The sequence below is a fragment of the Ziziphus jujuba genome, chromosome 1 (assembly GCF_031755915.1).
Source record: "Ziziphus jujuba cultivar Dongzao chromosome 1, ASM3175591v1".
In the NCBI taxonomy this organism is placed as follows: Eukaryota; Viridiplantae; Streptophyta; class Magnoliopsida; order Rosales; family Rhamnaceae; genus Ziziphus; species Ziziphus jujuba.
The window spans coordinates 41,651,968-41,677,089 of NC_083379.1; the positions used below are offsets into that span (position 1 = coordinate 41,651,968).

At 32.6% G+C, this 25,122-nt stretch overlaps 4 protein-coding genes across 9 annotated transcripts; all 4 read right to left on the reverse strand.

Moving 5' to 3' along the window:
* Window positions 1-715: 715 nt before the first annotated feature.
* Window positions 716-3,743, reverse strand: LOC107435426 (sm-like protein LSM1B). Its single transcript, XM_016047036.4, has 5 exons — window positions 3,023-3,743; window positions 2,312-2,380; window positions 2,111-2,226; window positions 1,943-2,005; window positions 716-1,021 (listed from the first exon to the last, which is right to left on the reverse strand). Exons 1-5 carry the CDS (start codon window positions 3,081-3,083, stop codon window positions 944-946), a joined length of 387 nt encoding a protein of 128 aa, XP_015902522.1. The 5' UTR covers window positions 3,084-3,743; the 3' UTR covers window positions 716-943.
* A 1,509-nt stretch (window positions 3,744-5,252) lies between these two features.
* LOC107435447 (protein DEEPER ROOTING 1) lies at window positions 5,253-8,407 on the reverse strand. Its single transcript, XM_016047063.4, has 6 exons — window positions 8,082-8,407; window positions 7,884-7,956; window positions 6,597-7,126; window positions 5,928-6,102; window positions 5,766-5,832; window positions 5,253-5,643 (listed from the first exon to the last, which is right to left on the reverse strand). Exons 1-5 carry the CDS (start codon window positions 8,085-8,087, stop codon window positions 5,813-5,815), a joined length of 804 nt encoding a protein of 267 aa, XP_015902549.3. The 5' UTR covers window positions 8,088-8,407; the 3' UTR covers window positions 5,253-5,643; window positions 5,766-5,812.
* A 4,001-nt stretch (window positions 8,408-12,408) lies between these two features.
* On the reverse strand, window positions 12,409-15,442 carry LOC107435467 (probable nucleoside diphosphate kinase 5). Of its 5 annotated transcripts, none has more exons than XM_060819225.1 (6): window positions 15,241-15,442; window positions 14,876-14,965; window positions 14,123-14,344; window positions 13,510-13,617; window positions 13,256-13,365; window positions 12,409-12,699 (listed from the first exon to the last, which is right to left on the reverse strand). In XM_060819225.1, the coding sequence occupies exons 2-6, from the start codon at window positions 14,950-14,952 to the stop codon at window positions 12,668-12,670; spliced, it is 549 nt and encodes a 182-aa protein (XP_060675208.1). In that variant the 5' UTR covers window positions 14,953-14,965; window positions 15,241-15,442; the 3' UTR covers window positions 12,409-12,667. The 5 variants fall into 5 exon arrangements, with proteins under 5 accessions (XP_060675208.1, XP_048335874.2, XP_060675209.1 ...); XM_048479917.2 differs by lacking the exon at window positions 15,241-15,442 and adding an exon at window positions 15,059-15,191 and having other exon boundaries at window positions 13,256-13,384; XM_060819226.1 differs by lacking the exon at window positions 15,241-15,442 and adding an exon at window positions 15,064-15,187.
* A 748-nt stretch (window positions 15,443-16,190) lies between these two features.
* LOC107435459 (uncharacterized) lies at window positions 16,191-22,186 on the reverse strand. Of its 2 annotated transcripts, XM_016047076.4 has the most exons (13): window positions 21,565-22,185; window positions 20,628-20,780; window positions 20,325-20,540; window positions 20,155-20,244; window positions 19,939-20,055; window positions 19,453-19,722; window positions 19,007-19,163; window positions 18,723-18,800; window positions 18,472-18,572; window positions 18,210-18,380; window positions 17,592-17,666; window positions 17,023-17,130; window positions 16,191-16,614 (listed from the first exon to the last, which is right to left on the reverse strand). In XM_016047076.4, the coding sequence occupies exons 1-13, from the start codon at window positions 21,955-21,957 to the stop codon at window positions 16,285-16,287; spliced, it is 2,259 nt and encodes a 752-aa protein (XP_015902562.2). In that variant the 5' UTR covers window positions 21,958-22,185; the 3' UTR covers window positions 16,191-16,284. The 2 variants fall into 2 exon arrangements, with proteins under 2 accessions (XP_015902562.2, XP_060675202.1); XM_060819219.1 differs by lacking the exon at window positions 16,191-16,614 and having other exon boundaries at window positions 17,022-17,130; window positions 17,548-17,666; window positions 21,565-22,186.
* Between the last annotated feature and the right edge of the window lie 2,936 nt (window positions 22,187-25,122).

A 25,122-nucleotide genomic window follows, 5' to 3' on the forward strand; every position in this document is an offset into this window, starting at 1 on the left:
ATCGCGTGACGACAATTTTTTTATTATTATTTTATTTTATTTAGTTTTAGTACTTTAAATTAGTTCCACAAGACTACTAATTTTTTTTTATTACATTTTTTTTTTTAAATATCAAAAATAGGTCCCAATTTTATTCTTAGAAACTGACAAATTCTTATTTTTAATATATTTAAAATGAAATACATGTTACTAAGGAAACGCACCTAAAAGTTCTATATGTTTCAACAAAAAGGTTTAACTTATTTCGACCAAAATTTTTTTTTTAACTTATTATTGTTATTATTTTTTGATGAATAAGTTTAACTTAATGTATATGGAGAATAGGATAATATTTGTTAAAGATAAATAATAATAATAATAATAATAATAATAATAATAATAATAACCATAATTTCATTTCAGTCTGTTCTCAGATTTTGTTTGCGTATGGTAACAAGAAAATCTTAGAATTCTAATAAGTGGACTGAGTTGGACTACATCAACTTTCAATTTTTGTTGGATTGTTAACTTGGAAAGTGCCAAAGTGGTAAGGATTCTGAGAACAGTAATCAGACAGAAACTAACTAGTATAAACTGTGAACATAGTATCCGTATTAAATACACTCTCATTCCACACCTTATTTGGTAGTCGTCTAAGCGAAAGGTTTTATCTACAGGTTTATACTTCAAGAACAAAAAGTAATGTGACTTTCAAATTCGAAAATATATTCGTGAATTCTCCAAAGCAAAGGAATACTTGTATTCATTCACACAAATATTACACAAAGAAATTTGAAGAATGGTTCACAATTAAAATTCTAATTAAATTTTTTTTTTTCAACAAAGATTTAAATTCTAACATCTAACCCAAAAAAAAAAAAAAAAAAAAAGGGGGAAGAAAAACAGCCGCTATAATATTTGCGGACAAACCATGTTGAACTACTCCAGGAACATAGTAAATTCATTAGTCCAAATCAAGGAACTCCATTCTTTTTCTCATGGACCCTTTAAGATCGGTAGCCTCTCTTTCTGCCTTCTGTGCCTGCTCAATCACAATAAAAATCATAAGTACACGCATCCAATCCAATCAATAATTATAAAGCCCAAAAATATTATTTCTCCCAACAGTTCAATTGAAAACGTGCACAATGATATTTTTTGTTTGGGGTACTCTAGCCCTAATTAGGTCCAAAGGAGAACTAACATGCACTTTTCACCTTCCTCATTTATTCGTACAGAATTTTTGCTCTTACCACAGTTCATGTTTATAATAAGAGGGACTCGGGGAAGATTATTTACTTGGCTTCATTTTGCAGGCACAAATTAACTTTCCATTTTTTCACAAGTTCTAGACCGCAAAAACCAATAGCTGCCAGTGGCACACAACAAATAATGTGCAAATAAAGCCCATAACATTAAAAGGTGCATTGCTATATTGCATTAGATGTTATAAAAAGAAATGGCTGGCCATCAAAAGAAAATTCAAAGCAGCAGAGGATCCAGAGCCCCAAAGTATTTATCACATGTTTGGTTAGGACGACCAAAAACTCTATATCAGAAGAGACAATATTCAACGACTTCAAGTTTCAGATAGGCTAGCTGTTACCTTTGGCACTACGCACTAGAAATTAATCAAGTTAAACAGGTTCTTATACAGTTTAGAGACAAAATATTAGTATCTGTGGTTAATTTTTTGAGTTTACAATTCAACAAATCCTACATTATCTATTGCAACTCCAAACAAGTGAACTGAAAGTGCATTGCCTCACACTGTATCTTTTTTTCTCAAATGATCAAATCATCTCTAGAATAGCTTATAAGACCTACAAAGTATTCTAATTTTTACCAAGTAAATATCCTGACCACATTGACATCCAAAACAGACTTCAACACAAATGTAAAGATAGTGGGAATTCATATCAACCATATCACCAATAAAGAAAATCAATATAGTAACACTCACCCTTTTGATTTCTGCTGCTGAAACACGAGTCATATGAGGGGGAAGTTCCTCCCTTTCCAAGTCCTACAAGTTCAAATGCAAATCTCTATTTTGATAAGAAGATCAAATGCAAACCTTGACTCCATTCAGTGGTGCACACTATAAAGGAATATAACTAGAGATACTTACCAGCTCACCAATTAAAACAACATTCTCCCCCCGGATTACATAAAGACCTAAAGGGATGTCACAGTAAAGATCACCAACAATGACTCTCTCACATGCACCCTCAAGAACAGCATTGGCTGCATATGAGAAATATTTAATTTCCAGTCATTTCATAAAATCATAATATGTGATTCCAAAATGGCAGAGGAAAAATGTAGGTACCAAATTGATCAAAAGAACGAAGGGTCCCCAAAAGTTTTCTACCATCTCGAAGTAGCACAAGAAGTTTTTCTGCAAGACAAATTACAGCATGAAACCCCAAAATAGAACAAGAACATAATTCCATCCTCAATTTAAAACCCAGCCTAAACCTAAACTACATTATGTATCATTCCTAGGCTATAAATTCATATCCTTCAGACAAATTGTTCACAAGATAATATAATAAATGGAGCATCCAAACTCTATATAATGTAGGGTCTTCACTAGGCAATATCCACTCTCAAAAATTATTTCTGAAGAAAAACTATACACTCCACATACTTGAAGTTATAACAGAATGGAATTTTCTTTTAGATATATGCAGACAACATTGCGCAAAACTTATGACATATATTCAATTAGCTCTCATGCATGCAGAATCCAGAGAACCACCATGCACAGAACTCCACAAGGTATCCATAAGAAAACAAATCAACTACAATTATAAACAACAAAATTAGAAAGAAAAATCATTATTTGTTATGTCTAAATTGCTGAGACATATTTGAATAGGAACATGAAAATAATTGCAGAAAAAAAAAATATTCCTTAGCCATGCAACAAATTAAAATCAATAACAGAGTTTTTTCTCCATTATCAATGAATTAGCACATGTTAGAGAGAGAGAGAGAGAGAGAGAGAGAGAGAGAGAGAGAGAGAGAGAGATCATACTGTCAAGATAGCTGGCGAGAGAAGTAGAAAGGTAGATATCTTCCGGACCTGCCCAAGACATTGATGCTGATGAGCTCAAACTTTTTCGGTATCTCAAAAACCACCGAAAAATTCACCAGAAAACAAACCAATGGCATTGGCAGCTCAGATTTCTCTCTGATTGCCTCACCAAAGAAACTCTTCCAAATTTAACACAGAAGAGAAAAAAAAAACCAAACCAAAAATCATCAATTTATTTCCAACCCAAACGGGAAAAAAAAAAAAAAAAAACCAACAGGGAAAAAAATTAAAAATTCGAACTTCAACGAACTAACGGTAAAACAAACCCTATCTTTTTCAGATCCAAAAAAAGAAAAAACCTAAGAGATAACAGAATAACAATTCGAGAAACCTCTCTTCCGGATTGATGGAAACTAGGAGGAGTTTTGAAAAAAAGCACTCAGATCCAATCGCTCCGGAAGAGTTTCAGGAGGGAAATTGGAGAAGAAAATGAGAGAAAATTAGAGAGAAAGTGCAAGAAAATTAGGAAAATTTTGTGAGAGTTGAAAAAAAGAAAAAAGAAAAAGAAAAAGAAAAGGAAAGAGAGAGAGGATTTTCCTAGGGTTTGGATTTTGGCATGGTTGAAGGAAGTACAAGAAGAAAGATTTTATGCAAGTGTTTTGGGGCGTTGTTAGACTTGGTGATGCTGTGGCAATCGTGGTGGTGTTGCTTGTTTCATTGGCTCGGCTTCGTTTCGTTGTATTATTATTGGATGACGGAAGGTAAATAAATGAGTTAAATTAATTTACGGTGGGTTTTGGGTAAATTTGGAAAAGGTGTAGGTTAATATTATGAACAGTAAATTTCAAAAACAAAATAAAAAAAGAACAAAATTTGTTTTATTTATTTCTTTTTTATTTTTTTGGAATGTTCATCGTTATATGTAATAATACAAAAAAAAGAAGAAAAAAAGTTATTTTATGGGATTTTATATAGGATTAATGAACATAATAAAATTTCAACACGTTAATTTGTATTTCAAAGTCTAAACATAATTTTAATAGTACTTTTCATAATATATATATATATATATAGATACATATATTATAAGTAATAGTTACTTATCAATTCCTCTTCGTTTTGGGGAAATGCGGATAAGATAAATAAATCTCATAAATAATCGTATATAACGCTCAAAAAAAACAAAAAAAAAAAAAAAAATCATTGTAGTTAGGATTTCATCTTTATTTCCAAAGAAAGCATTTTTCCTTGTTGTCTCAACGGAGTCAACTTATTTGCCATGTGGAAAGTTTAGAAAATATTTAAGCTTTATCAAATATATATATTTATGTATTTAAGAATTAAGTCGTAATTTTAAAATAAAAAAATTAGGAATTATACATGTAAGTCTTCACTCTTTTAGTGATTTTCATTAACTTAGGCACGTGATTTTTTTCCTTGAGGATCCAATTATGTGTGTATATATACAAATTAAATGGCAATTAATCAATGTCAGTTTGGCATGCACCTCGGCTGCGAGAATATCACTATCATTGTCCATTTGGAGAGAAGACCAGCGCAAGCTTGATATTATATATATATATATATATATATATTTGATCATCATTTAATATGAAAAATATCTGAACTCATAGACATCAAGAAAATTAACTATATATTCACCCCCCCCCAAAAAAAAAAAACAAAGACCTATATGTTATGATCATGATTTAGCATATATCATTTATGATATAATAGAAGCTCATATGATGTTAACTATTTTAGAGTAAATTCAGTATATTATTTATATATGATAATATCAATTTAAAATATATATATATATATATATATATATATATATTTTATCTTATATTAGTAAAAATTAATAACAAAAAAATAATCTTTCAATAATAACATAATTAGTTTGTTACATGATATATGAGCACAGTAAATTTTTTATTAAAAAAAATTTAAAAATTTATATATTTTATTTTTTTTATTCTATTTAGTATTATATCACCATAAATAATCTAGATAACTCACTTAGATTAAAACTATTTATATAGATAATTTTTCTTTTCTATTTCTTTCAAATAATTAATATTGTACACACACACACTCTTTCTATTTTAAAGCAAAAATTATCATATTTCTTGGGAAGTAGTGCAAATAAATATAGAAAATATCTTAATAGTTGTAACCCCATGGGATTATGAGCCAAAGCTAAGCAGATCGATTTGGATTGATTACATAAATAAAGGGAATATTAATTTATAGTGAAGAACAACGTCTTGGCATTGCATGTGAATCTAATTAACATTAATTAATATAAATCTCAAATATCTTAAAGTCTAGCTTTGGCAGCACAGGCTATAACTACAAGCACACAAATCATTCAACTGTCTAAACTAACATGTATTGCACTGTTTTCTCAGATGCAACCATGAAAAAAACGGCCGGGAACCACCACCGTCGATAAAATAGAACAGATACGCATATGATTGATAGATATATGTCTCTTTTTTTTTTTTTTTTATCCTCAGATATGGAAGCCACCATTCAAGGATTTATTAAATTAATTAATCACTTCCTTACAAGTAATTGGCTGGTAGATTGGTGGCATACGTATTAGACTCTTGAATCTGCACAAAATAATGTGACCACATCAAGTTAGTCAGTCTCTTCGCTGAATATTAACGAAGAATTCATTATCAAGTTTGAAAATAAAAAGTGCTTAATTAGTTCTGATCAAAATATTATGTACCTTGTAATAATTTATAAGAATGCAATTCAAGTAGAAAAGCTGCAGATTCAAATCTCTAGAACAATATCTGCAATTTAGTAAACAACACAAGCTGTAAATCCCCCAGAAACTATGTTATATGTGCTCGATCTTTAGTTGGTATGTGATCAAAAAGGAACTTACACTCAGAATCTGTCTTGACCCATTTATATCCATCATCTGTTTTCTTTCGTCTTTCTTCAACATCATCACCTTTTTTCTTTGGAACTACTTGTTTGTCCTCTATGTATTTTTTCATGGATGATGCCCGGGAAGCATTTTGGGAACTCATCTTCTTATGAAGCATCATCCTCAAAAGCTGCATTAAGCCCAATTTATCAAACATGATGAGAAATAAATGGACATGCATAATTAAGGCCTGCAATATGAATTATATATATATATATAGTTTTGATATAGTAAAGGATTGATAAAGAATGACCGTGAGAACAGTTATTCATAACTATCAGATCATAAAAATTATACAGATCTAATAATTATAAATATTGTTCCTACAAATTCTATATGAAAGTCATTTAACATATTATTTCTGTATATTATGTATATATAATTTTTTGTTAAAAAACACAACAGTTCGGCATCATAAGAGGCACATCGCCTGTTTTCTGGTAATAATAAATTCCAAAATCCAGTCTATTATTGCCAAAAAACTAATGGCAAACAGTCTTTTGGTGGCAAAAGATTGGTGGCGTGTCTCTTTTGGTGTGGGACTGGCACGCACTATAGCAAGACTATATATATATATATATATGTTATATATTGTATATCATACGGCGAGACTGGTATATGTACCTTTTCCATTCTTGACTCTTGGAGTGTATCTCTCAAACTTGGTGCTGGTGCAAACCCACTCCTGCAAGCAAACATTTTCTTGAAAAGAAAGGAGATGGATTTCTTGCCAATGGCTTTCTTGCTTTTTTCTGCACAGAGATCTTTGCATCTACCAAGTATAACACTGATAGTTTTATCTATATCTTCATCATCAGCAGAATCACTGCAAAGTGCACTGCTGATCCTCCTATCCACCTCCAAGCTTGATGGACAATTAAGGAATCTATCCAATGGAAGATCTGCAATTTCCTTCCCCACATTTGGTTTTCGAGATAAGAGTTTCGTCAACTCCTTTTGTAATTTGCCTACTTCTTCAGGAGTGAAGCTATCTAGTAGTTCTTCTTCAGATGAAGACGGAATTTCCTCCTCAATATTTTGGCTCTGTATAATTTCATTGGTTTCTCTTAAATCACTGTTTCCAAATGTTCCAATTGCTAGCAATCCCTGTGGCCAGTCACTAAACTCTTCACGAGGCTCTTGTTTTACATGATCTACAAGATAGAAAATAAAAAAATTAAAAAAAAAAAAAAAAAACCTTAAATTTATCTGATATGTAAACCACAATGGGATAATTAAAGTTAACAGGAAACTTTTCATCTAAGCATTGTTACTTATAACTAACCCCCTACCATTCATCTTCCATCCATGAATGTAGGCTAAGGAAAAAGGCCAATGGTAATTGAAGTGAGAGACATAAACTAATAATCTCATTTTTTATTACCCAAATATAACTCACATAGCTTAATATTCACTACATATGGATCTTAATATGACCTGTTTAATCTAATTCCTAGCTAATTGGTGACTCCATTTATAGTCATGTGCTATTATTAAAATTAAAACATAAAACTTAATTGAAGCTGAGTTTGAATCCACTTCAATTCGACTCAATCATAATTAGTTGACTTAATAACATAAATGCTTTATTATATTCAACAATCATACAAAAAAATAACTTACTATATTCATGATTTGAGTTAATTTGTCAAATGCGAATGTGACACATGCTCTCTCTCTCTCTCTCTCTCTCTATATATATATATATATAATTGATTTTTTTTTCTACTGTAACTTAGTTAAATTGAACTTGAAATCCATACTCAAATATCCATCCCATTTACTTATGTATCATACAAGTGAGATTTAATTAATTGCACTTGATTAAAAATGCCTAGCAAAAGTACCACTAATATATGTTGCTTCATAAGAAATTAAAATGCTAGAAGTGATCGAGAAGAAAAAGCTTACTGGGAGCAGAACTTGTATTTGATTTGCTGTTCCCTTGTTTACCATTGAGCTTATTTTGCATCCAACCAAAGAGCTGCATTCATACCAGTGAAAGACCACAATTAGAATAAGCAAATCAAACTCAATTTCTACTTGGGTTTAAGCTGAAGAAGAAATTAATTAATTCTCTCTGTGTCTCTCTAAGAAAGAGAGACTTACCCTCATTTTCTGAGATGGTAATGGAAGCACCAAGGCAAAATCGTGGCGGAGGAGGTAAAAGGAAGAGAGTTTTTGGAGGAAATTTGAATGGAAAAGTTGAGAGCTTTCAAAACAGGTAATATATTAAAAAGAGGAGGAGAAATTGGTCAGCTTTGGAAGCAGAGAAATGAAAATGGAGATTTGATGAATTTCATGGCCAAGCTGAGAATTGGTTTTCTCTATTGTACTGGTTCAAGTTCCCAAAACACGGCCTTTAGCTACTGGCATTCTCTCCTTCCCAGCTCTATATCTCTGAATCTAGTCAATTTTCTTATGCCTTTTTCAAACCTTTTTATTCTCTTATATATCTCATTCATCCATACCCCACCACTAGCAAAAAAACATTCTGCTATTTATATTTATTTTTCCATTATTTTAAGCAATAATCTTATTAATTTTTGTTAATTAATTAATCAAGAGTTGTATATAATTACACATGGGCGATCTGGTTCTGCGGGCGCAACTCTGGAACATCCTGTGTACTTTATGGCCTTTGTGTCACTCTATTATCCATTAGATTACAGAATTCAGATCTTAAGGCACCTTTTTTTTTCTTTGGTACAGAATGGAATCAATCTCAATAAATTTGTTATGGTACTACTTACATTCGAACACAGTGTTGCAAAGGGAGATTCAAAAGGCCTGAATTAAACCACATATATATTAATAAATTCAGAATGCGCTTTTTTTTTTTTCTTTTTTTTTCATTTTTAAGCTTTTAACGTGTCTCTTTTCCTCCCAATTATTAGTCCCTAGTCTATGACATCTAAATTTGCTTGTTCTTGCTGATGTGTTTGTTTGGAACAAAAAGCAAATGAATATTAATGTAACAATAAGTTTGTGAAATTAATGAAGTTTCCATTTCAAACCATAAAACTTGTATTATGCTACTAATAACGAAATTTGAACTGTCCAACTAGTATATGCAAAAGCACATAACACCTGTCAGATAACAAGATTCATTATTAAAAAAAGGGGCAGGTCCTAAAATATGAGAAACAGTAGCAAAACCTGAAAGCATAAGAAAATGGAAATATATTTTGTGGTTGACAGATAATTAAAGGAGTAGAAAAATGGAGGAATGGGCAGCATGCAGCATTAGAAACGCTAGGAGAAAACTAGTCCAGTGGTGAGGGAGGAGCATGGGGTCATGGCTGAAGAGTAGCAAAGTAACCTTGTTTCCTCGTGGGAATGTCTCTTGCTAATGGGACAAGCCGACTTCATATTTTCACCTGCTCCCATTTGCAGGTAATGGAAAATACCCTTCCACACCACCAATTCCATGTCCTTCTATCTCTATGCTCGATTTGATGCCTTTTTCGTGTTGAAAATAAAAATAATTCATATGGTTGGATTCACTTTGTATATGTTATGTTTAAAATAAAAGTGACACATATAGTTGGGCTTATTTTTTACGTATCGACTACTAATCCTTCCAGATCAATTTTAAAGGAGCACTCTTCTGCATCGATTTGGTGCATTTGAAAATTTGATTCTTAAAGTATTTCCCATAAAAATTCAAAATTTAATTGGCAAAGAAAGGGAGCACCTTTCCTTATCAAGCCTTAATGACCGTGATTATTGACTTCAAATCTTGAATACCCGTTTGTTTGTACTACTTTTCAGCTAGATGATATTTAAACACTCGTTTGATCAATATATCAAGCCACCAAAGTGTTAATCCCCTGCGCTTATCTTTATGCAATGATATTATATGAGATGATAAGATATTTGTTTGCTTAGTAGTAGATATTTACTTACTTGACAAACAAGACATTTTCATTTTTATCTTTACCGGAAAGATGGGTCATTATATTTTTGGCCAACGCTACAGACAAATCCTGTAAAGCCCAATTCTCCAGTAAAATCTTGTTGAAAATTGAGCAGAATAAATCTCTCTCAACGGGATTGTATTATTAAACATTTTGATTCTGCTTCTTTTCTTTCCTTTTTTTCTCTTTCAATTTGCAAATTCTAAGGGAAGATTATGTTGCAAATTTCAGTGGAAAGTAGAATTAAAAGTTTGCGTTTTGGTATGGACAAAACTAACTGGTTTTACCAATGCTAATAATCAAAACAGAGGTTTTTACTAAAAAAAAAAATCAAAAGAGAGGTTTATTAGCCACCATCTAAAACATGAGACTGACCAATGGGACCCTGCAACCTCAGCACAGAATCAGGGCCAGTACATTGCAAGTGGGTAGGTCCCAACAGATTGGCTACGTGTCACGACAAAGAAACTCCCATCATCTCTTGTCGGAGCAACACGTGTACCAAAGGAGTCGGGTTGACTTCTACCCTGATCCATGCTGCTCTATTCCTTCCCCACAATTCCCAAAAACCTAATTTGTCTATTCAAACTCTATACCACCAAACAACAACCATTCCTTTTGTTTTCTGCATTAATTAAAGTTTCTAATTACTTCCAGTTTTCTAATCCCATTTGCTTCCTTCAATAATCCTTATCTCCCTCTCATTCTTACACATGATTAGATTATAGTATTCAACAGTATCTTAGGCAAACCACGAACAATCAAAAATCAGCAATAAAGCACATTTTACTTAGTGGCGCGTTTTGTTTTGTCTCTCCCACACTAAACTCAAAATCAAATTTAGCTAATCTATACCATTTGATTGGTTAGAGAAGTTTTGGTAAAATGATTAACAACTAAACCAGCTACGTGTAAGGTGTTCTGTGGATAATATACACCAGAGATAACACAGCCAAAGAATTGAGCCTAATTCAAAATTATATCACCATGAATGCATCGTCACCTAGGCCGTCACCTCCATCACCAATAAATCTAAAAAAGTTTTTTTCTTTTTCTTTTTTTCTTTATTTATTTTATTTTATTTTATTTTTTTTTTTTTGCAAAACCCAAAACTCAATGAACTTCCTCGAGATTCAGACTAAGAAGAGGGGTTTAAAAGGATCACTCCAATCAAGATTCAACTTTTAGTGCAAAAAGCAAAAAGAAAGCCATGTGGGGTTATCGCATCTACTAGATGCATAGGGTTTGGGAATGCAAGCTTAAACAAGCAAACCATAGACCAGACTTTCTAATTGTGGAATGTCACAGAACTTGTTTAGCCTTTAAGATAAACTAGGACCTTGTATAATGTGGAAGAGTCTCTTTCTATCCTCCAGAAATGTGGTGCCATCATTGTTTGACCAACTCTTCTTTCATTGGATCTTCACATAAAATTGTATAGTGTGTTTTTGAGAATAAGATTAAGCAATTGTTTTCATTCTTGCATGGAGGTCCTTAAAAAATTCATAAATATCAAAATATCATATCTTATCACATCACATGGAAGTAATAAATTATGGTTTTTGTCTCTCAAAATCACAAAGAAATCCTCCATTTTTGGCCGCTAAATAGGACATTGTTGGTATCCTTATGTTTGCTACAAAGAGCAATCTTCCTAATCAGCAATTAGCTGTATTTTGAATAAATGCTGATAGAAAAAAGGTAGAATGATTACCGTATAGTTTTTTTGAATAATCTGTCCATAAATTAGAGGCATTAACAAATTTCAATATGATTTGTGCAAGCTAAATTGTTTAGATGGTTGTAAAAGTGTAGCTAGCTTAGTTTTATTTATTTATTTATTTAAATCATCATGCACCACTCTTCAATGTCCTAACACTTTTTGTTAAAAGTTCGCAGATATTAAGTCGGATGCTTATTATTTTTTCTACTTCCATGACTAAAATATTCCTGCTTTTCATTGCTCCCAAACGGATGTTCAAGCAATTTAGGTGTTTTGATGTTACCTTTTTTTTAGATTAGCTGTTGATTCCGTTCTGTTGGATGAACACTCAATTCAGAATTGAACTCTTCAGACATCTACTTTTCTTTTTCTTTTTGTTATTCAAGATTCTACCATGTACCGATATAATCCTCTGCCTATAAACCTCTCAGTAAATATTTAGGCCACAAATTGTAACTAAGTAGCAGTCAATTGAGATGTATGAAGCTTTTGTCACTCTTGTAGGGAACTAAACCTATCAAGAATTAAATGTTGCAAAAAGATGTTATCCATCAGCAAGTTTCAAAAAAAAAAAAAAAAAAAAGGAAAAAAAAGGCTCCCTGCATCTACATGCAGAGTTGAAGTTTGTCACAGCCTTCCATTTTCAGAAAACATCTAACTTTTGGCATCTCTTGGGCAGAAATATTCATAGCTTTGAACATGTAATTTCCAGCAAGCAGTATTATATACATTTAAGCGATTTAAACGTATACCAGATTCTTTAAATAGTGAGAAGCAAAGACAAGGAAAATGATGAACCAGGAAAGGGAATGGGGTTTGATTCAATAGAAAAGTTGATAATAAAGTAACAAGATTTCATGTAACAGTTGGCCTAACCAGCCAATTTTCTGCCTTTTTCTGCTAATGAGCTAAAGTTTACAAGACTGCGTTTAATAACAGATGGTCTGACCATTAAAAAATTGATAGTAAATTGTACATTTCCTGAAATTGAATCATTAAAAAGGGTAAAGAGAATTGTAGAAGACTTGAAAATCTGTTTTGAGTCTTATTTGCTACAGTTCATCATGTTTTGGAACTATTCTGCCTGTCAAAAGAAAAGAGCCAAATGTATTTTAGGAGTAAGTATTACACAAATTAATCTTCATAATAAATAACAAGATTAATGAGCGGCATCTCAAACTAACTACACATGCTAGATCAGTTACTGAGGGTTACCAGAACGGCACTAATGGGAAGCAAACAACATTTTATAGAAGATGGATGCAAACAACATTTTCATGCGCTTAAAGTTTTCTGTTATCCCTTGAAAAATAATTCAATATGCATGGATATAATAAGCAGTATGATAATGCCCAACATGGTTCAAACAAAAGCATCCATCACAGACAGGAACCTGCTAAGGAAAAGGTTTATATATAAAAACACACACAGAAAAGTTTAAATGCTTAGTTGCATACAGCGCAGATCTAGCTGACTATAAACACACAGAGAAAAGTTTAAATGCTTAGTTGCATACAGCACAGATCTAGCTGACAATATATATTCAGATCTCATCAATGGAAATGCCACTCCACTTCTATTGAAAGGCATAAGTCATAGATATCTATAGCCCTTAGTTCAGAAATAGACAAATATTTTACCTGAAATCTTCTCTTCAAAGAAAAATGAAATCTCCCTTTGAGCTGATTGAGGAGAATCTGAACCATGAACACAATTTTTTTCTGAATCCAGTCCGCACAGTGCTCTTATGCTGAAAATGTGGATGTGAACTGTAAGTTAGGAAATCCAGAAATTAACTATAAAGTAGATCAACTGATGGTATTAAATTATTTAAATAAGATAGATGGAAACATAAGTACAACGTACAAATAAGAACAAGGAGAATCACTATAACCTGTGAGGATGAGTAACCTTTGCCTTGCTTGCATCAGTTGGCCCAATTAAAGCTCTCCAATCAGCAACAGCATTTTCCTTCTCTAAAATCATAAGCAACACTGGGCCACTAGAAAAAGTAGATTCTGAGAGAGAGAAAGAATAGTCCCTACTTTAAAACCCATATTATGCCTCCATAGGACCATAGCATCATACTTTTTTAAGAATAAGACCATAGGCATCATACACGCTGTCCCAAATCAACATGCAGACTAAATCAAATTTGGGATGAGGGCTTACGTTGTAACCTGGCAAACAAGGCAATCAACCATGATAGAGTTTCATGTTTCTTATTAGATATGGAAGTAATTGCCTGAAATGGTAACATATGCTGAAACTGATAAGTCAAGAAGCAATCGCATATGTTCTTTTTTCCATCTATCTAATCTACCTAGCACCCAGAAAGATGAGACAGCGAAAGTGGATATATATATATATATACACATTCACAGAATAGCTCATAAAGATGCCGCAAGGCAACTAACATGGAGCTTCCAAAGGACCACTATCCGTAAATAACGCTTCAGCAATTTGGTTAGGAAATTAAGAACCAGCTGCATGAGTTTAATGCATACCTTGTCATGTATTTGACAAGGCTGCCAAAGAAGCTCCTCGAAGAGTGCTCCGCATAGAAGCTCATCACACTCTCCTCATCAAGTTGAATGATCCTCTCCTTGCAAATGGTGAAACCCGAATCAGATATGAGATTCTTTATCCTATCAGTGTAGTTACCAGACAGTCCATCTGGTTTTATCATAGCCAATGTTTTCTCCTTCCCAGAGGCATTGCTTGCAAACCTATATTTCTTGGAGCATTTTAAATTGCATACCAATAAGATAAAAGGGAAAACATAGAAATTGATACACAACTGTCCCCTAAATAGAAAAGCAAAGGAAAATAATCCAACATAAAATGATGGAGTAAAATCCCAATCGCAAAAGTAACACTCAAGGCTCAACTAAGAACTCAAAACCGTCGAGTCACGAAGAAACCAGAACACAACTTCAGCAATTAATCGAAATTTAACAGATTAAACACAGATTAAGCAGCCATAGTCGAAATTTATGCGAGTACAAATAAAACATATATATATATATATATATATATTTTAGGAAAATGAACTTCTATGGAATTTTTTTTTTTTTATACAAAAAGTAAAATTAACTTTTGAATCTCAATCCAAACTAATGAGACTCATTAAAAGCTCCCCAAACGAATTAAAGCTACAACTCAACGTTTTACCAGTTCTTTTTTTTTTTTTTTTCCTTAGAGACCAAACTAAAGATTAGTAATCCATAAAGAAAATCTAAAATCCTAGCTCTGCTTACCCGCAGGAAAAATAATCAGAGACCAGAAGGAAGTAAAGTAGAAATTTTGTAAGAAATGCATCAGCGTGGATCGTCATTTCAATGGCTAAACTGCAGAAACAAGTAACAAGAGGAATTTTAAATGCAATTGGATTAAACAAAAATAACACTAAAAAATTGCACGAGAAATATAATGAAGATTACTCCACTTTTGGTTTCCATATGGGAAAAAGCTCCATTGATTTTTTTTTTTTTTTTAATTTATTACAAGCAGTGGAGTTCTCCAAAATTTGATTCAGTAAAGTTTTTTTTTTTTTTAATTTGTTAAATATTATTATTTATATTTATTCTATTTAATTTTCTGGGTAGCCAAACAGAAACTTTACCAGTAATAATGGGAAGGGTGGGCGGGAAAGCAAGAAAATGGACTGACAACGAAAATTTAGGAGAGAAAGACAACGACCATCCAAACAACCATGGAAGAAGGAAAAAAACCGTGTCCGTCACGGCCACGGGAATAATAGGGAATGAACTTAAAAAAATATTATTAGTAATTTTATTTTATTTTTTTGGCGAAAATAATATTTAGTAATAATAAAAATTAAAATAAAATGGTTGTTTGGCATCAACTGCATTCTTTATGCGATCTGAGCTGGAACAATGTACTTATATTATATTATTATTATAGGCTTTGTAGCCTCTAGTAGAAGGCTTATCCTGTGCTGTCGCTTAGTCGTTTTAAAGGGCACACGACATTTCAGTGACGTCGTCTCGACTTTCCTAAATAACAAGTAGTCCTATAAATATGGACAAAATGCTGCCTTTTCCTGAAATTTTTTTTTTTTTTTTTTTGGGGTAATTGACTTTTCCGGAGTTAAAATTGAAAATTTTTGTGTGTTTTCTAAGAAATTTCCTTATATATTGATTGGTTAATTTTTTTTCTTTTCTAAATTTATTGCAACAAAAGAATCTTTTCTTTAAATAGTCTTTGAATATGCATTCTATAACAATTTTAATGGGTAAAATGTTTCACAAAAGCTCGACATAACGATTAGTTTTTCTAACAATCAAAGAGACAGATGACCAACGCCCAATGCACATTAAAAAAGATAATAATAATATAATAAAAAAATTAATATTGTAAGGGTCAAAATGGTGTTCGCAGACGTTGGTCCATGGGGACTTTGGTCCACCCCTAATAGGACTGAAAAAACTCACTGCTACACAGATTTTGCATGGAAATTCCGGGTTGGAATCCGAAAGACAAATGCACATTGCGTTTAATTTTAGGGAAATAAATGATTTTGCAAATGGCAATGCTTACGCTGCTGTACAATTTAAATAAAAAAGCAACTATGTATTATATGTGCTACCACATCGTATTTCTTGCGCATGTTTGGTTTTGTTTATATATAATCTAATAGTTACATTCAAGAGCAAAGCTCATAACAATAATTCACGCATTCGCAACAGGCGAGGGCAGTGCAGAGTTGTGTGAAAACAATTGCACACTGGTTGTTCACGGCTGAACAAGCTTGAATGAAACACATGCAACAGCAGCGATCGAGCAGCCGACCGCAACAGTTGGAAGCAGCCTTAACCAATAAGCCTGCAGCATCAGATGTCTTTGCTTCTATTATTAGGGGAACATTTGCAGCTGTTGCACTCAAGTTACCAAACCCAACACCAAGGCTTCCAAGGAATAAGATCTTCTCGCTCTTTGACTCCGTCCTTTTCCACCGGTTAAGTATGTTGTTAACCTATATAAATATAAACAGCAACTTCATAATCTCAGATGTTACTGGATATGCTGTTTGGAAGAGCGTTTTTGGTCTTTGAAAATTGCTCATTTCAGCCAACCATATGACCAAGGAAATTTAACATAACAAAGCAATTCAATTTACTAGATGGAATAACCAATCTATGCGAAAACTAAATAAACAAACATGTTCTGTCTAGTCAAGCATATGGAAAAAGGTTGGACAAATTTTGGAGAAAAAGGTTGTAAACGACTTATGAAGTATCATACTGAGTTATGACATTTGTTTCCCAATACAATACAGATATATATATATACATAGAATCCATTGTCTGCTTGCTTTTCACTCACAAACAGAGCAGAGGCGGGTGGTTAGAAAATATCTGAAGAACATTGGCTAGATGCATACCTCTTGTTTAATAACCGACTCTGGCGCTTTCTTCCCCTTATCCGTCTGCGCTAGAACCATGCAAGTGTACTCGGATGGAACCGCTGTTTGTTTGCTGAGTTTAGCTACCTACAATTGAAACAGCTAAGTCAGCTGTAATCACATGAAATGGATTCTTGAGTGAAGCATAAGAAGGCAGCTCATTCAATCTCTCATGCTGTTCGCAAATGCATACACCATCAAGTAATAGATGCCCAACTTTTAGCCATCTTAACCTGTTGAATGGTTTGAAAATAATGGCTGACATAGCAATGAAGGTATAACATCTAAAGGTAATCTCAAGTCTTCATTATCTTTCACCTCCTTAGTAGTTAGAACTCATGAAATTTAACTAAATACCAATCAGTGCTCCATTAATTCTAGTGAAAAAGTAAAAGTTAAACCCGAAATAGAAGGATGCAAAATGATATATTTGATCATTAATATAGAAATAAAAAGGTAATAACAAAATAAACTTTTCTAGCACAATAATGTATGACTCTTAACGTATATGAAGGATTATGTCACAGTGAACTCCCCAAGTAACAAACCTTCTCCTCCAGCTCTTTACTTCCTGATAACCACGCGTGAGAGGTGAGTATATCAATCTGTCTCCTTGCAAGCACCTGCCTCAAAAAACAAAGAAGATAAATTCATTACTAGGAAAAACCTTCAGTCGTATATTCTCACTATACTTGATAAAGAAAATATACTAGTTTCTAATTTTCTTCAACTCTGTTGTTTTGGAGAGTTCATTTAATTGATTTCAATTTTGTTTGCAACTGAAGGATATGATCATATCAATCTTGTTTTTGTGTTTCAACAACAATAGTGAATGCAGGGAAAGGAGCATACACGACAGCAAATTATGGTCAGTTCATTTATGATTGATTAAGTGTTTGAAGAGGCAACCAAATTTTGGAAAGCTGGCATTTCCTCAAGAAGAAAATACTTCTTCCTTTATTTATAAATAATAAACCAAAGTCCAAAGAAATTAGAAACAAACTCGCTTGATGCTAGCATTTTTAAAATGTTTCTTTTCTATGAATAATCTGTCACAGATAACTGGAAAACTTGGACGTAAAGTAACAATTAGTCCTAAGGTTGAAACGTTACCCTATGAAAACTTGGATGTAAAGTAACAATTAGTCCTAAGGTTGAAATATTACCCTATTAAGTGGCAAATCCTTTACTCTTTGCACTTTCATGTCTATAACAAAATTGCTCATATCGACTTTGGTACCACTAACTTTAATGAAGTCAGGAAAGATTCCATCATATCTGCCTGATATAATTAATGGATTTCCCAATGAAAGGTCTGGAATGCGATGTGGAAATAACTGCAAGGAGGAAAACATGGAAAAAAACATAAATCCTCGAAGGACAAAAACATGCAACTCAATTATATAAATCCACCCAAGAACAGCATACCTCAAGTGAATCAAGATGATCCAAGGAGTTCAACGTTATATCCACAAGAATGACTGACGAAGCATTTGTAAATAATCTTTGCATTCTAAAGTCGATTGAATCTGGGAAAAAAAAAATAATAATAATATGTTAAACTATATATATAAGATTGTTTCCTGTGATAAAAGTGCCTATGCAGAGTGCAATATACAAAAGTGTAAACAAATATGGATGCATATATCTCTGTAATATAAGGAACTACGAGAACTGACCTGCATCATAAGCAGCATCATAACAACCCCTCCCAATTTGCGCAAGCATTTGCAGGAAGTAGTGATTACAATATAAACCTGCAAAGGTTTCTCATGAAAATAATGAATCGAACATTTTTCAACAGAAAAATAAAAAAGCCTGCAACTAGGATGGATTCATACGTTGATGACGAGGGAAACGACAAGACTAAGTTCAATGAAGTTGCTACTAAATTAATAGATATACGCTACAAACTATTAGTAGTATAAATAACAAAAATCCGCCATAAATATCAAATTCTTACCTATGCCAAAAGTACATAAGCGAGGACAAACTGAACCTCCATTTTCGAGATAACCTTTCATAATATTGCAGATCTCTCTTTCATCTTCAACGGCTCCGTCTGTGATGAGGAAAATGAATGGAACTGAACCACTGTTTTTGGCCAACAATTTGATTGCCTAAAGTAAACCAGATCAAAAAAGCATATCAATTTAGTCACCTCTGTGTAAGAAGTGTTAGTCACCATGAGTTAAAGCATGTGAAAATTTTGCATTATACAGACATAAAAGTTCTGTATGATAGTATGAAACACTAAAGTGATGGGAACTGAAATGGACAAAAACTAAGCGTTTCTAATTACGCTTAACTAGAAATTTCATAATGAGAAAGAAAGTTTGATGGGATGGAAAATAATAGTTAGAACATAATTGTTAGATCATCTGGAGCCTATTCAGAGAGTAAAATTACCTGTTCTAGGGGAAGTCTTATATTTGTACCGCCATTCGCAATAAGATTAGTGCTGATCCACTGTGTAGCATTTGATATTGGTTCCTTCTTGGCCAGTTCCATTGAAGGTGAGAATAAGTTAACCTCTTCATTAAAAGCTATTATGTTGAAAGTATCTTCCGGGTTAAGGTTAGAAAGTGATGCAAGCAGAGCATTCTTTGCATCCTCAATAGGAGCTCCCCGCATGCTTCCACTTGTATCAATAACAAATACAACCTCCTTCCTGAAAACCTATCAGAATCACTAATATAAATTAATATATATATATATATATGCTATTATATGTGCATATTTTAAAAATTGACTATGAAGCTTATGTTTATAAACAAACAAAAAAAATAAATAAATAAACAAATTTCTACGGGCTCCTAATTAAGGCCATCAAAAAGAATTTGAAGGAATCTCCATGTTCATCATGTAAAGAATTTTATATCAATGACAACAAACCTTCCTGGTCTTGTTATTTCCAGGGAACATATATAGGCAAAACATCTCTCTTTCATCAAAGTCAAGAAGAGAAGGAGATTGCAAAAGCACACCACCAAATATGTCACTTGAAGGAACCTGTAATAACAGTTGAAAACCAATCAAAACACCATTCAATGTTTGATGAATACTATGAAAATGCTTATTCAAATAAAACAAATGGTTCAAAGTTCTTACACTGTATGTGAAATTGAATTCTGTTCTTGACCATACTGAAACCTCCGCCTCATATGCGTAGCTTACTTTACCAACTTGCCGCTTAAGCTCCTGGAAAGATAGCATAAAATTAAATCACTTTCTATGCACTAGCAGCAAAATGGACCATCTGAGTTCGGACCATGGTTTACCTTAAGAGGATGGCTGGTACTTCTACATATAACTTCAGTGCCAGTACCAGAGTTCATATTCAACAAGATCTTTTCTTTCTTAGAAATTTTCTTCGCTACAGGAGTGACATATGCAGGGAAACTAAAAGGTACCCTGAGGCAGAACTCGCCGCCATCATGATATAATAATTTTTGAGACCAACTCATTTTCAAGGAAAGGAAGGATCCTCCTTCTATCTGAAAATTAGAAATGCAATTAGTATCTTCTAAATAAAACACTATGTTAAGAAAATTAAATTTGCAAACTATTTTAGTTTGATTAACCTGTGGGACTTTTATAGTATATATCTGGCTTTTTATGAAGGATCCATCTTGAGCTCTGGCCACTTTATCCCAATTTTCTATATCTTCTTTTGTGATTAATTGTGTACGATATGATGTTCCAGTAACTTCAACCTCAACACCTAGAAGTGAACCCTGTTAGAACATCATGTTTTTCTTGAGAATATAAAAACCCAAAAACCTCTTTAATATATGTTAAAGAAAAGCAGTCAGCAAGCATAAGTTATAAAATGAAAGAACCACATGCGAATATGGCCACCGCCATAAACAGTAAATATGTTCCACTTATGCAATAAAAACATATTAATGTGATTACTGCAACAGAAATTGTTTATAGTCTATTTTCTTGTTTCCAAATTCAAATTAAGATGACAAACATTCCTCACAACATGACAATTATATTCCCAACGGTACCGACCAGCAAGCAACACAAAAATTAAGGTGACATTTGGTAAGGCGGATAGTTTTTATTTTTTGCTTTTTTTAAAAAATTTTTTTTTTGTATCTAATTGTGTGTAATTTTCGTTATGTCAAATGAATGTGGAGGTAAATTGTGTGGTTTTTTTTTTCCTTCAAATTTATAGTAGTTTAAAATGTTTAACCAATTATAATTGCTATCAATTAATAAATTACACATAATTAAATAGAAAATAATAATAAAAAAATAAAACCTAAGCATGTTAGCAAATGATATCTAATTTTTCATAAACTTTTTGAATCCCAAGTGAGGCGAACAATTTTAACATATATCAAACATGGCAAGGAAACAACATCTTTTTATTTATTTTCTCGTTTGAGCTGAGAACAACAAAAAAGGTTCTTGTCATCTTGATCAGGCAAATCTTAGTCTAACATATTTTTCCAAACAGCTGTAGAGTCCATTAATTCCACAACATGGTCAAAGTTTGTATTTTATTACCTTCTCACCCATCGGAACTGCAACACGACAATCGCACCTCTTACCCGCCATAACACAATGCACGCGCCACGTGCCGCTCACCGCGACGAACGCAGTATCCAAATAGCTGTCGATTTCCATAGTTACTCCATGCATATGCAAAGGTATCAAAGCCGGTGGTTCACACTGACCGTGAACGTACGGCTGGTAGCTCGGAACTTCCGGATTGTCCACGATCGCCGGCTCCGGCACCACCGCGTACACCATTGGAGCCGACGGAACATACTCTTCCTGAGACCTCGACATCGCCGGAGGCTCCACCGCCGGTGCCATAACCGACTCTTTGCCGTAGTATACACGCTTCGCCAGCTGGAGGCCATAGGCGACGCAGGTGGAGAACTCGGCCGCCGACATTAAACCTAAAGACTGCGTAGAAGGAGAGACAGAGAAAGAGAGAGAAAAGAAAATGAGAGGAGAGAGAGAGAGTGTGTTTGGTTTAGGAATTTAGATAATGGAAGTGAATGAGAGAGGTTTTAAACGGCGGGGGTGACTGGTGAAGGATGTGGAGTACATTTTATTACTGAAGCGTTTCTCTTTTTTGTTTTTTTTGTTTTTGAAAAGCAGTTAGGACCGAGTGGAGACGAATGGGGGGACGTACAGGAAGGAAATTATTTTTATTTAATGGAATTATTATTGTTTAATTTGTTGGTTAAATAATCCAATCGTGTCTCTGACACGTGGTGGTTGGTGGTGAAGTCTTTCTAGAGCTGACTTTTTTTTATCGCAGTAGCACTACGTATTGACTAAACGACACGTAATTAAGTCTTGTAGGGTTCGAATTGCGTATGATCAGGTAATTGTGGAACTGCATTAAGGGACCACTCAGATCCTGCCGTGTCAGTAAAACTTCAATTGGATTGCATCAGAAATTTTTCTTCCAGTGGGTCCTTAATTTATTGGAAAATCGAACAGCGTCTAGTTCACTTATTTCGTGGATTGACATGAGAAACATACTTAAATAAAAAATTAAAAATAAAAACTATATAATATTCATATGAGGTGAAAAAGGGCGACTTTTGCCTCATATGAAAGAGAAGAATTTAGAAAACCCTTGGAAATTCTTAATTACTAGTTTGGTAAGGAAGGGATACTTAGCTTTGATTGTGCTTTTAATGCTTTACAAGTTACAACTTGTATTTAATTTCATGTGGGCCCTATAGTGAATTATCATTGCCAATTCCCTTTTTAACTTCAAAGTAATTTTAATGTAAAAATTTATTTTCTAAATAATATAGTTAATTTGCAACTTTCACTTTTTTAATGGTAAAGTAAACTTTTTGGATATCCCACACACCTAACACGTGATAAATTGGTTAAACACATTCAATGTCATCCATCAAAATCATTTCCCATGCCTTTGTCTTTATCATTTGCATATATTATTCCTTTAAAAAATATATTATTCCAGAAAAAAATTAGATAGATAATTATAAATCAAAAGGATGAGTAATGACTTCATCTTAAGAGGCTATGGAGCAGCCTCAGGTGATTAGCACCCTAACGAAACCGCAAGTTACGGGTGATTTTATGTTGCATCCTTATTGATATTAACAAGTGGAGGAGCTAAAATATATTGTCTTCCACCTTTACACGTCACATAGACCGTGAAATCGAGCATCGTAAGGACCACGGTGGTCCCTATAATTGATCCTGTATTGGGCCATTGTCTTGTTGACATTATGGCTAAGAAGACCTCTAATAATTTTTTTTTTTTTTTTGACTTACTTTCTTCCAATCACCACCGTCTTTAATGGATAGTCGAATTGGCATGATTTGTCACAGCGAGCGTGATTGTGACAAATATGACAATATGATTTTAGGTTTTTTGTTGCTTTTTGTTCATTTTTCATGAACAAAATCTTTAAAGTTGAAGCCCAGGCTGTGATAAGTTGGGTGAACGCCAATCTGGGCCCTGTAGTTTTTGTTCAGAAAACATAGTAATGTGAGTATTTTAGTCTAAATCTGGTCCCATACATTTCCCATCAAAGAAAGCAAGATTCTCTGTCTTGAGTGCAATTTTGGCAAGGAAAAGCAGCTTTAAAAAAAATTTTAAAATAATTTAGGTTATTAAAATAATGCACCTGTCTCTGTTTTCATCAGCAATAAAACAAAGACAAACGCAAATTTTTTATTATTATTTAACAGCATTTAAAACGTCATGATATGTTTTTTTTTAGCGCTTATATGCTTTTGTTTTCCAAATTTGACCTTCAAGTATTGTAATGAGTTTATATCAATGTTGTGGCAGACAAAAACCGATCAATTTGGTATATGACGTGTGAAAATTGTCAAAATTAATTTGTTAAATGTTGTAGATAAAAACATGAACTTTATCAAGTAGATTCATAGAGAAATGGCAGACAAAAACCGATCAATTTGGTATATGACGCGTGAAAATAGTCAAAATTAATTTGTTAAATGCTGTAGATAAAAAAACATGAACTTTATCAAGTAGATTCATCGAGAAATATGTTAAACATACTCTCGGTAAGACTCCTTTTGGCACTTTCTAAATGAACTATTGAAGGTGAATGGATACATCTTTTTAAAAGAAAAATAAAAAGAAAAATGAAATGGTTTGTAAATGTTGGAGTAAATTAACACGGATTGAAAACACACATAATAAATTTTATTTAAAATTAATAATTAATTGTAAAATTAATTATTTTTCAATTGTAGTTATTAATAAACTTTATTTGTAATTTTGCAAACAGAAATAAATAATGACAGTGCCTATAATGAATATACTGATCTTTTACCGATATGAGTGGTCTTTTTGAAAAATCTAACAAAATATGACATGTATTTTTCTTATTTACCCTATCAATAAAATATTGATCTTTTAAATACTAAAATTACGGACAAGTTATATAATTTACATATTATTTAACTTACGTCAAATAATAATTTAATAATAAAAATATGAATAAGTTAAATAAATATTTAAAGAGAGCCGATTTTTTAATTTAATAAACAAACTAAAATATTACAGTGTCCATGGATCAAACAATACAAAAATTGTGTACCTAATAGCCCTACTATATAATTTAATAAAAAAATAAATCTTATTAATAGTACAAATAAACTCTATAAATAAGTAATTAATTATGTAAAATCTACACAATTTTTATATATGTCTAACAGCAAATTATTCAAGTCTTCATATCATTGATATTTTTAATTTGTAAATATTAATTTATCAAATTTTAGATGCTAAATTTATATTGGTCTTTCTCTTTTGTATGTTAGTCCTCCTAAATTTGTTGTCGCATGGGTTTCATTTATTCTTCGAGAGTCAAAATCCTATCATATAATGGGATCTAATTAGGTTCAAGTAATTATTCATGGCCGACCAAAATGAATAGTCACTATTTATGTTTTTTTGGTAGTAAGTCACTATTTATGCTCTTTTACTTTTTAAGACCTTAACTTTACAATAGATCCAAATAAAAACAACTGTGTTTTTTTTTTTTTTTTTTGTGAACAAATAATAATAATAATAATAATAAAAACAAATGT

Excerpts from the sequence above, each read along its gene's own strand:
- LOC107435426 (XM_016047036.4), bottom strand. The coding sequence starts at position 3,083 with ATGTCTTGGGCAGGTCCGGAAGATATCTACCTTTCTACTTCTCTCGCC. Across the intron at positions 2,381-3,022 it reads TCTCGCCAGCTATCTTGACA|AAAAACTTCTTGTGCTACTT; the intron begins GTATGATCTCTC and ends TTTGTCTTGCAG. Across the intron at positions 2,227-2,311 it reads TCGTTCTTTTGATCAATTTG|CCAATGCTGTTCTTGAGGGT; the intron begins GTACCTACATTT and ends TCTCATATGCAG.
- LOC107435447 (XM_016047063.4), bottom strand. Across the intron at positions 7,127-7,883 it reads AAATACAAGTTCTGCTCCCA|ATCATGTAAAACAAGAGCCT; the intron begins GTAAGCTTTTTC and ends TCTATCTTGTAG. Across the intron at positions 5,833-5,927 it reads GGTCAAGACAGATTCTGAGT|ATATTGTTCTAGAGATTTGA; the intron begins GTAAGTTCCTTT and ends ACTAAATTGCAG.
- LOC107435467 (XM_048479905.2), bottom strand. The coding sequence starts at position 15,093 with ATGGAGCTTTTTCCCATATGGAAACCAAAAGTGGA. Across the intron at positions 14,345-14,875 it reads TCTGATTATTTTTCCTGCGG|GTTTGCAAGCAATGCCTCTG; the intron begins GTAAGCAGAGCT and ends CAAGAAATATAG. Across the intron at positions 13,618-14,122 it reads CTTGTCAAATACATGACAAG|TGGCCCAGTGTTGCTTATGA; the intron begins GTATGCATTAAA and ends TACTTTTTCTAG.
- LOC107435459 (XM_016047076.4), bottom strand. The coding sequence starts at position 21,957 with ATGTCGGCGGCCGAGTTCTCCACCTGCGTCGCCTATGGCCTCCAGCTG. Across the intron at positions 20,245-20,324 it reads GTACCAGCCATCCTCTTAAG|GAGCTTAAGCGGCAAGTTGG; the intron begins GTAAACCATGGT and ends CTATCTTTCCAG. Across the intron at positions 18,381-18,471 it reads ATCATCTTGATTCACTTGAG|TTATTTCCACATCGCATTCC; the intron begins GTATGCTGTTCT and ends TCCTCCTTGCAG.